Source organism: Ornithodoros turicata, chromosome 1, assembly GCF_037126465.1.
Source record: "Ornithodoros turicata isolate Travis chromosome 1, ASM3712646v1, whole genome shotgun sequence".
NCBI classification, from domain to species: domain Eukaryota; kingdom Metazoa; phylum Arthropoda; class Arachnida; order Ixodida; family Argasidae; genus Ornithodoros; species Ornithodoros turicata.
Window position 1 is genome coordinate 189,902,877 of NC_088201.1, and position 10,911 is coordinate 189,913,787.

General features: G+C 51.4%; 1 protein-coding gene across 1 annotated transcript; it reads right to left on the reverse strand.

Moving 5' to 3' along the window:
* Positions 1-8,510: 8,510 nt before the first annotated feature.
* Positions 8,511-10,460, reverse strand: LOC135392346 (uncharacterized). Its single transcript, XM_064623064.1, has one exon. It carries the CDS (start codon positions 10,458-10,460, stop codon positions 8,511-8,513), a length of 1,950 nt encoding a protein of 649 aa, XP_064479134.1.
* Between the last annotated feature and the right edge of the window lie 451 nt (positions 10,461-10,911).

The window sequence follows — 10,911 nt, forward strand, 5'->3', positions numbered from 1 at the left end:
GCAGACCTCTCGGGTTTCTCCCAACGAACTCCTCCTCCTCCTCCTCCGCCGCGCGCGATATGCTGCTCCCGCGACGATCGCTGCCCTGTTTAAATTCATTCTCTGTCATTGTTTCAATTTGCGTAATCTGTCACCGTGTGCGTCTGTCTGTTCTTTTCTTCATTTATCTATTGATGCATAGCCCTTCTTTTTGCCACGTTTTGAGGTGGAATTTTTTCTTTTTCTTTTTCAAGTACAGCACTCTACAGTGCAGTGCCGAAGCTAACGAACGTGAATGAATGAACAAAGAAAGCATGCATTCATTTCTGACGTGTCGAGACTGCTCGTGGCGTCCGCTGCCCAAAACGGCCCCTTAATGGCGCTGCTGTGCTTGTACCTTTGCTGCAGCCGGCCAGGCGCTTTACTTTGCACTGTGCGCGTTGGCACCGGGAAGCAAAAGGTAGCGAGCGAACGCAACACTAACACTGCAGAACCTCTTGTTGGCTGTTTTCCATGCTAACGCATAAGCGAGCCTCACGCTCAGGCTTCTGGGTGGCCCTGAAGAGGGCCGTTTTTTGTGTCTGCTGTTTTTGTGGACGCTGGTCTGGATATCCGCGGAGCGAGTCGCCTTTCCAGCGAAGCCGTAGAGGGTGCGCTTGGCGTGCTCGGTGTAAGTCACAGCGTGGCGGATGACGTTCTCGAGGAATACCTTGAGCACTCCGCGGGTCTCCTCGTACATGAGTCCAGAGATGCGCTTCTCGCCACCGCGGTGAGCCAGACGGCGGATAGCTGGCTTCGTTAGAAGGGAAGCTTCTTTCTTCTTTGTAGGAGATACAGTGTAGGAGGATATGCTCTAGGTCGGCAGTCTCCTGGCATTGAGCGCATAGTGGGCTGTTGGCAATCCCAATTTTATGTAGAAAGGCTGACGTGAAGGCACTATCAGAGCGGATGCGATCTTTGTGGCTGCTTTCTGCCTTGGAAGGTCTTTGGTGGGGCATTGGGTTCGATCAGAGGTGGTGGTGCCAATAGTAGCTTGTTGGATGCTTCGTATGTATCTGGATACTGCAATGCGTGTGGCGTTGGGGTGGAAGGGGGCTTGTATAGAGGGGGGAAGGTTGTGCGCTTCTGTGGCCAATTTGTCGACTTGCTCATTGCCTGGGATTCCGACGTGTGATGGTAGCCACTGAAGACTGATTTTGAAAGAGTGCTCTTCTAGTGTCCGTATAACGTTCCTAATTTTCCAGTACAGGACGTCCTCAGGTTTAGGGTGTTGTAGGCGGGCAAGAGCTGCTCGAGAATCAGAGAGGATTACCACTGCTTGTGGTTGTATTGTTGCTAGTCCTCTTACTGCCTGGAGGTGGGCGGTCTGTTCTGCTGTAGTCGAGGAGACTTGCTCTTGGATGCGACCCTTCCACGAAATGTCCAGTGCTGGCATGTGGTAGGTTGCAGTGCTGGAGCCAGATGTTTGGTTCACAGATCCGTCAGTGAATACTTTGAGCTGCAGGTGATATGCTTCCTCGATGAAGTCTTGTGCAATCAACTGGGCGACCAGAGGTGATATGTTGTTCTTCTTTCGGATATGGGGAATGGATGTTCTAACTTGGACGTTAGTAGCTAGCCATGGTTCCCTGGGACGAGTAGCTGGAAGCAGGGGCTTGGCCAAAATCCTAAAGGTATGGAGGTGGTTGCCGAAACGGGAGGATTTGTTGGATTCTATTCGTCTGATTATTTCATTTCCCGCTGGCGTTTTCCTGAGTCTGTGAAACTGAAGAAGGAGATGTTGGGGGAGGCAAGACGTAATGAAGTAGGTTTTGCTTCTGCTAACGTTTCGACGTTGCTGGCGGCCTGTGGAAGCCCCAAGGCGGTTTTGATGCCTCCACGGTTGATGATATCCAATTTCTCCATGCCTGCTTTGGAGGGGAGGGTGAAAGGCAAGCCGTGGAGGATTCTTGAGATGGTAAGGGCCTGGTGCACCAAGAGTAGGGAGTGAGGAGAAGATCCCCACGTGGTTCCACAGAGTATCTTTTGTGCATTGCGGCAGAGAGTCGCTGTAGCCTCGATGGCAGTCAAGTATGGCCTCCAGGATAAGCGTTCGTCAATTATGAGGCCGAGAAGCTTCTGTTCTTTGACCCTGGAGATGAGTTCTTCGTCTATGTTCAAAGTGGCGGGGTCTTTCCTTCTTTTCTTGTTGATTATCATGTAGGTTGACTTCTCTGCGGAGACGGAGAGGCCTACTTTGTCCAGGTAGTCTTTGATGGCCGTGAGGGCTTTCTGGATGCTTCTGCTCATCTGAGCGAAATTAGTCCCTGTTGTCCATATGGTGAGGTCGTCAGCATAGACACTAATGTGTACAGGAAGTGAGAAACTGGGGATGGCAAAAGTGATACCAGCGATCACTATGTTGAAGATGACAGGGCTAAGAATGCTGCCCTGAGGCAATCCTACTGGAGAGGGTCTTGTACTGCTTAGAGTAGTTCCCAGGCGAACTTGCATCGTTCTTTCTTGAAGGAAGCCGAGAATGAAGCGGATTGCACGCCCAGTAATCCTGACGTGTTTCAATCTGTTGACAACGACTTGAGATGTGACGTTGTCAAAGGCCTTTTTGATGTGTAGAAAGGCTGCAAGGAGGGCTTGTCGGGTCTTCTTGGCGTTGTTGGCTGCAGAAGAGAATTCGAGAAGGGTGTCCGAGGTGCAGAGGTTCTTGCGGAAGCCAGTCATTATGGATGGAAGAATGAAGCGGGTGTCCTGGTGCCATTGCAGCCTGGCGAGGACCATTCGTTCCATTACTTTTGCAATGCAAGACGTCAATGAGACTGGTCGATAGGAGCCGGGTAGAAGAGGAGGTTTTCCTTGTTTGGGGATGCGAACTACTATGGAATGTTTCCAACTTTGAGGGACGGCGCCTGAGGCCCAGACTGTATTGTATTCGTCTAGGAGCCGTTCCTGTGCTTCTATTGTGAGATTCTTGAGAGCTTGATATGTTACACCATCTTGTCCTGGGGTACTACGCCTGGTACTGTTGTGTAAGGCAGTGGTGAGTTCATAGAGTGTGAAGGGAGCATCCATGGTACTGGGAGTTTCCTTGGGGAGTTGGGCAGGGGCTTGCGGAGTTGAGCCTTGCGTAAAAGTGTCTGCAAAGAGTTCAGCGGCTTCAGTTCAGTTCAGCAGCTGGAGAAGTGGTCTGTCCTGGGGTCTGGGAGGGTTAGCGGTCGCTCTTGGTGTCCTGGCAGGTCTTGGTGCCTGCGCTGCCCTAGGCAGCGTCAGGCTGTGGAAGTCCGGAGGGTGGCAGCTACAGGCGGGTGTCCAGGCCGTATAGCTCAGGAACTGCAGCAGCTCCATCTGGATACGTCGGCGATGGTGTCGTGGGCCCATGGGGTAGATCAGGTTAACCAGGCTGTGGTCGGTGATGCCGACGCTGGACAGGTTCCGAAAAAGATCTCTCCGAGAAGCAGTATCTCTGCAGCGGGTGATTTGGTGAGTGACACTCTCCTGGACACCGCAGCGTGGATCGTCTACCTGGCCGATCGTGAAGCCCGTGTGAAGCCCGTGTGAAGGCACACGACGCATGGAGCCTGAGCAACAGCGATGCCTCGTCCCTGGATAGGCCGGCTGTGATGCAGGGTGGGGGTGCTGTTCCTTCCGCCGATGGCTTGTCCGGGTGGAAGCTGCGCACGTGGAGGGCGATGGTCTTCTTGGCCTGGCTGGTGGTGGATGGTGCTTGACGGACCAGGGTCTTGGTGGTGGCCTGCTGCCAGGGCCTTGCTGGTGGCGAGTGCATTCCGCACACGACACGGGCATTCCGCCGACGCCCGCTGGCGCAGCATTTTGCGGGGGGCGTGAGCTGCCTCCCCGTTGGCCAGAGAGGCGCCTCCGTCGTGGCCGGAGTGCGAGCGCCGTATGCAAGCATCAGTCAGTCGCCCGCTCGCATTCCAACAGATGTAGCACCTAAGTCAGGCAGACGAACAGGTGGCAAGGAGGAGCCAAGCGCCGATACTGAGCCCCAAGTTCTTCCAAGTACCCTCACCTTAGGTAAAGGCTTTCAGGGCTAAACCTGTGATTTCTTTACAAACAGCTCTTTTCAGAGCTAAACTCTTAGTGTGTGTATCTGATAGCTCACTCCTGAGCTAAAACTCCTTGTGTGTACTCTTTATTGTTTGTGCTTTGCTTCGCATTGTGTTGTGAAGTGCAGTGCCACGAACTATAGTGCCGTCAAAACTAGTGCTGTGCGTGTAGTGCGGTGAGGTGCAGTGCTAAAGAAATTGCAGTCCACTGTTGTGCTGTGAGGTGCTATGCCGTGACACGTAGTGCAAAAACAGTGTAGTGTAATAACAGTGTTGTGCCTTAGGCCAGTAGACTGTGGTGAACCATAACATTGAACTCAAGTGACTGACCACATCGACTGCCTTTGCCATTCTATTGTTTGTGTACGTGACGACAATCTACCGACATGTCGCTGGAAAAGGTCCCGCAAAACCACGAGCGTCCAGCCACGCCTACCTCGAACCACCAGCCACCAGTGGTTATACCACCAACGCCGAAGAAGAGTAAAATGAACGACGACGGCAACGCTTCTCCGCCGTCATCGCGTCAATCGAGTCATGAACGATTCATTGACAATGACGACACCACACCCTTTGTGACTGTCACCTACAAGAAATCCAGAAGAGCCGGCATCCCGGTTTTCTTCAGCCCGGTGGACCCCAAAGCTTCCCTTGTCGATGTAAACCCCAATGTGATCGCCACTGAGGTACTCCAGGCAACCCAAGAGCGTATCAAAGACCACCACTTCTCAAGAAAGGATGGCAGCCTGACAATCACCGTTGCCACCCTACCCGCAGCACAGTCACTACTCTCCCTAACTTGCCTTGGAAACATCGCCATCACCACCAGAATCCCTGACTCCTATGCAAGAAACATAGGAAAGATTACCGGCGTTAGGACACCCTACTCTGACGAGCAACTCCTGGACTTCTTGTAGCCCTGTGGAGTAGTGGAAGCACGAAGACAGAAGCGCTTCCACAAACAGGCAAATGGAGAAGCCACATGCTGCAACACCGACAGCATCATCCTCACCCTTAAAAGCGAAATAACCATGCCCGACGATGTCAGCCTGGGGTTCAACAGGTACAAAGTCACTGAGTAATTTACCCCCAACCAGTGCTACCGTTGCCAACGCTTTGGACATCTCGTAAAACACCCTCACACCCCCACGTACACCCCTACAGAGACTGCACCACCAAGAAGGACTTGCGATGCGCAAACTGCAATGGTCCTCACCCAACGAACTAAGGCGGCTGCCTGAAACGGCGAACAGCAATCGCTGCAGCAAAGCGCGGTGCCTGCGAAGAAAAACCCACTCGAGACGGACCTGCAAACCAAGAGCTTGTACAGAGCAGGCACAACGCCAGAAAGCAGCCGATTCCTTAACGAAGCGCCAGATCCTTCCCACCCCTGCCCAAGCAAACAACTCACCAACCCCAGAATCCCGCGGCAGAGAAACCCAAGCCTGGGACCGAAAATCAACCAGCAAGCACAGTAACAAGCATATAGGACTTAAAGGCCGCCGAGCGTGAAAAGCCCAAGCCACAACGACCACCTAAAGCCGCCAGCATTCCCAAAACCCGAGCACGAAGTAAGGGTGAGGCGGTTCCACCACCACCACATAATACTCCTCAACCAGTACTCACGCATGCACCTCGGACAGCGCTCTCAGGAGCAACACGGTTTGTGCTCACGTTTGTGCTGCTGCTCGTCACTGCGCTCCGTACCCTCATCGCCGCCATACCAAATTCTACGAACATTCTCAAGTTAACCAAGTCATGGCCCTCGAAACGCAACTTGCCAGCATCCTCACAGCTCTCCAGCATGGATAGTCGACAAACAAGATACGAGCAAACAACAGTCTTCCAATGGAACTGCCACTGGATGCAAGCGAAAATCCCCGACTTTACGGAGTTTGTGTCACGGTACAACTTCCCTATTATGTGCATATCGGAAGGACGCTTTCTGCCATGCTTCATCCTCCCTGGATACGTGACATACGAATCTGAAAGACCATCTGGACCTAGTAGAGCAGCCCTTCAAATCAACTGTTCAGAGCCCCACAACAAAATCCAGACAACAAGCACCAATGCAACAGAACTATGTGCCTCCCGTGTTCGCATCGCCCAAATGGACTTCACTGTTGTCAGCCTGTACATTGAGCCCAAAACCCGGATCAACATTCGTGACTTGGTGAGTGAACTCCAAAAACTACCCGCCCCGTATGTGATTTGCGGCGACTTTAACGCCCACAACGTCATCTCGAGCTCCTCAACCATGGATAAACGAGGAGAAGACAATGAAGTGCTGCTAGACGACCTAAACGTTTTCTTGGCTAACGACGGTCAGCCGACGTTTGCCCCCGCCGACACCGTCATCCACCTTGTGCTCGTGCCCCGCACCATGCTATCCAGAATCACAACCGTAACTGACATCGAAACCCATGGCAGCGGCCACTTCCCTGTGCTCACATCGCTACAAGATCCGTCCCACCTCTCGAAAAAACACGCTGTCAAGAAGACAAACTGCGGCAGTTTAAAAAAAAAGCACTTGAAGAGGCTGTCTGCACTGAAATGAATATCGCCGATTTCCAGCAAGTGCAACACCGACTTAAGGAAGCAACTGTATCATTCCACGTACCCGCCATTGTCCCATACGTCAACGGAGAATGCGAACGTCTATGTGCCATCCGACGGCGAGCTGAACGCAAAGCGAGAAAGACGAAATCCCCGGACGATATCCGCGAAGCCAGGAGAACACAACGGGAAATACGGCGACTATTTCACAAGCTGCGCATCAAACATTGGCGAGATCTATGCAACAAGATACAAAAGAACTCCTCCATTGGCAGGCTGTACCACCACATCAGGAAACAGACAACACAACCCGGTCAAGACCATCGCTTCACGGCCCTTGCTCTAGCCCTGGACGTTCCTGTCAAGCAACTGGCTGAACAGTATTGCGCGAAGCAGACAGAAAACGACAACAACAACACAAACACGGACCAAACACCCCGTGGAGCACACTACATACAAGACATCCCCCTGGAGGACGAATTTTCCATAGATAAATTGACAGCCGCACTGGGTTCCTGCCCTGCTAAATCTGTACCTGGCCCGGACGGAATCGCTTATCAAGCGTTACGAAACCTCGGAGAAAAGACACTACATCAACTGCTGAACTACTACAACAACATCTGCAAAACTGGCAACATACCCCAAGAATGGAAGATTTCAGCCATCAAGCCCTTACTCAAGCCAGGCAAACACCCCACCTCACTTGAAGACTTCAAACCCATCGCCTTAAGCAGTTGTGTTGGAAAGCTGCGGGAGAAAATGATCTGCGCCCGCCTTGAGTGGTACCTGGAAAGCCACAAGCTCCTCCCCGAGTGCATGGGCGGATTTCGCAGTAACCGCAACACCATGGACGCCATCATTGCCCTGACAACAGACATCGAACAGGACAAACTCCTTGGATTACAACCCGCGGCAATATTCCTGGACATCAGCAGAGCTTTCGACAACATCTCCCACCAAGCCATATCACGTCACTCATCGACATAGGAATCCGAGGACGCCTCCTCCAGTACATCAGGAACAACCTGCAATTACGCTACGTCTACATGGAAACACCACAGGGTCCAACCAGCCAACACGAAGTTACCAAAGGAGTGCCCCAAGGAGGCATCCTGAGCCCCATTCTTTTCAACATTGCCCTGCTGAGCCTTCCAGAGCAGCTACCTCCGCAAGTCAGCATCTCCATGTTCGTTGATGACATCTGCATCTGGAGCCCCCACGTCAACCGAGCGTACGTCGCCCGGCGCTTACAGGCGGCCGTCGACACAACAGCGACATACCTCCGCGAGCGGGGGATGTTCGTCTCTTCCAAGAAAACTGTGATTATGCCATTCACAAACCGTTCCTTCGACAAGTACCCATTAAAGATAAACAAGCAGGACATTACCATCGCCAAAAGCAACACGTTCCTTGGAGTGGTACTCGACAGCCAGCTTACATGGTGCAAGCATCAAACAGCTCACCATAGAAGTCTTAACCAACCTAAAGAAAGACAGGACCGCGATCTACACGGACGGATCACTCACCAGCGACGGAGCCGCTTCTGCAGCCTACATCCCATCTACCCAGACAACGATCGGAAACAGACTGAGCCACAGGACGTCATCCACTACAGCCGAGCTTCACGGGATTGCATCAGCCTTTTTTTTTTTGTATGAGGTGAGAAATGTCAGCCTAGCCTGAGCTGGCTTCCTACTCTATAAAAAAATATATATATATATATATAATCGATGGTGGGAGGCGCGTAAACGTGGTCGCAGAGCGCTTTATTGAAGTTGGCCCAGGGATGCTTGCAGTATGTCCATGTGAGTCTGGTTTCCACTTTATTAGTATGTCAGTTTCTTTATTTGGTGTCGGTGATTGTGCTTTTGATGTGGCTGCTTGCTATTCGCAGTTGTCCGATATCGAATGTGATTAGAGGTCGTGCAGTTGGCAGTCGGCCAGGTACTTTAGCGCTGCCTTGGCCGCTGCAACGTTTTTCTTATGTGTGGGCCAAGAGCCTAGTATTTTGCGTAGTGTTAGAGGGTGATCATCAAGTTTGGACAGCGATTGCTGCAAGTCTTGTCTTTGTGAGTCGTATTTTAGGCAGTTTAAAAAAATGTGTGACACGTCTTCCGGTTCCCCGCACGTTGTGCATAATGGGCTGGTTGTTCTCCCAAGTTTGAAGTTTTGCGCCTTTGTGTATGCGACTCCAAGGCGGAGCCTGTGTAGGAGAGTCGCATCTTTTCTATGCATGTTTTTGTGTCCTGTGTGCGTCCCATGTTTGTCCAGTGTTTGGAGCCTTTTGTCTCTTGTGCTTGTATTTCTCATTTCCTTTAGCATTACTTCGTTCGATGCTGTTCTCGCTATTACTGCAGCGTCATGTTTTGTCAGTGGAATTGGTGTTATCTCTGTCAGCGTGTGAGCTGCTTTAGCCGCTTTGTCTGCTCGTTCGTTTCCTGGGATGTCGCAGTGCCCTGGTATCCAGTGGATGGATATGGCGTGGCCAGTATTGCGTAACTGTGTGTGAGTGGTCAGGATGTCGCTGACCAGTGTGTTGTTTTCTTTGGGGTTTGCGATGGCCATTATGGCAGGCTTAGAGTCGGTGAAAACAGCCCCGTTTCTTGGTTCTGTAGTTTGTATGTATTCGAGTGCCGTGAAAATGCCACGCAACTCAGTTGCCGTGGATGACGTTTTGTGACTGAGCCGGTGTTTAATTTCGAGCTCATTTTCAGGGATGTAGACTGCTGCCGTGGAAGACGCCTTCGCCGTGGACCCGTCGCTGTAAATGACCCGGGCGTGGCTGCTGACCTCCTCCAGGTGTTCCAGGGCAAACTGTCTGATGACTAGATTGGACGTATCCGCTTTTTTCGTTATACCAGGTATGGTTGTTTGTGTGTGTGGTCTAGCGAGCAGCCATGACGGGATGTTGTTAGCCGCGGCTTGTTTGTAGTTGTTGGGAATGTGTTTTTGAAGCTCCTGTATGGTCCTTCCCAGGTGAGAGCCAGGGCGGTCAGTGTGGATTCGGCCAAGTGGGTGGTCAACGTGTCTGGCCTTATGTCGCAAGTGCAGTTTCATTATCTCAGCTGTTTGTAATGCTGAGAGAGTGGGGCCTCCGTGTTCTTCAATTGTGCCATGGAGTGATGTAGCCTGTGGCACTCCGAGGATGGTGCGTAGCCCTGCTGCATAGATACGATCCAACTTTGTTAAATTTTTTTGTGATGCCCCTTTAAGTAGGGGAAGGCTGTAGCGTATGTTGGATACGACCAGTGCCTCGTGTATCTGTTTCAGTATCCGTGCGGATGGGCCCCATTTGGGTCCGGCCAGTGTGCGGAGGACATTGCTATATGGTGCTGTTTTTCGCTTTATGTTCTCAATTTCCGGTCCCCATGTGAGGAAACGGTCTATTTTCACACCCAGGAATGTGTGAGATGGGACTATCTGTATGGGTTTCTTGTCTATGAAGACACGGTCTTTTGTAAAGAGTTTCCTTGTAAATGGTAACAAGACAGTTTTTTCTTGCGATATTTCCAGGCCCCGCTGCTTTAGATAATGCTCTGTCGTACACATAGCCGACTGGAGCCGGCGCGAGATTACGGACACGCAGGTATGTGCAGTCCATACGCATACATCGTCAGCAAATGCGGAGAGCCGGATACGCTTGTCAAGTTGTGATGGGAGTGTTATTAGTGTCATGTTGAATAATGTTGGGCTTAGGATGCCCCCTTGCGGCACACCCCTGTGAACGTCGTGCAGGCTGCTGGCGCCATCGGGGGTGTTGATGTATATGCTTCTGTTTTCAATGTAGCTTTTGATGTAATTGTACATCCGCCCCCGGACAGCAGTAGCAGTGGCCGCTGAGCGGATAGCGCTGTGAGTGACCATGTTAGAAGTGTTTTTTATATCAAGGAAGATTGCCGCTGTGATGTTACCCAGTGATCTTTCATGTTGCACTGTTGTGACAAGGTCCATCACTGAGTCCAACGTGCTTCTATTTTTTCTAAAACCCGTCATGCTTTCTGGATACTTTTGGTTGTGTTCCAGGTGCCAATCAAGTCGTGTATGAACCATCTTTCCAGCAGCTTCCCCAAGCAGCTGGCAAGCGCAATTGGGCGAAATGATTGTAAACAGGTGGGTGGTTTCCCTGGTTTTAGTAGTGGTTTTATTTCAGACACTTTCCACTCCTTTGGAATGTCCCCACTTCTCCATATGTCGTTGTAAGCTTCAAGCAGCCGGAGAAGTGCTTTTTCTCCCAGGTTCCTTATGGCCTGGTAATTTATCTTGTCAGGTCCTGGTGCAGAGTTTGTGGGACATGAGTTTAGTGCTTGTTTTATTT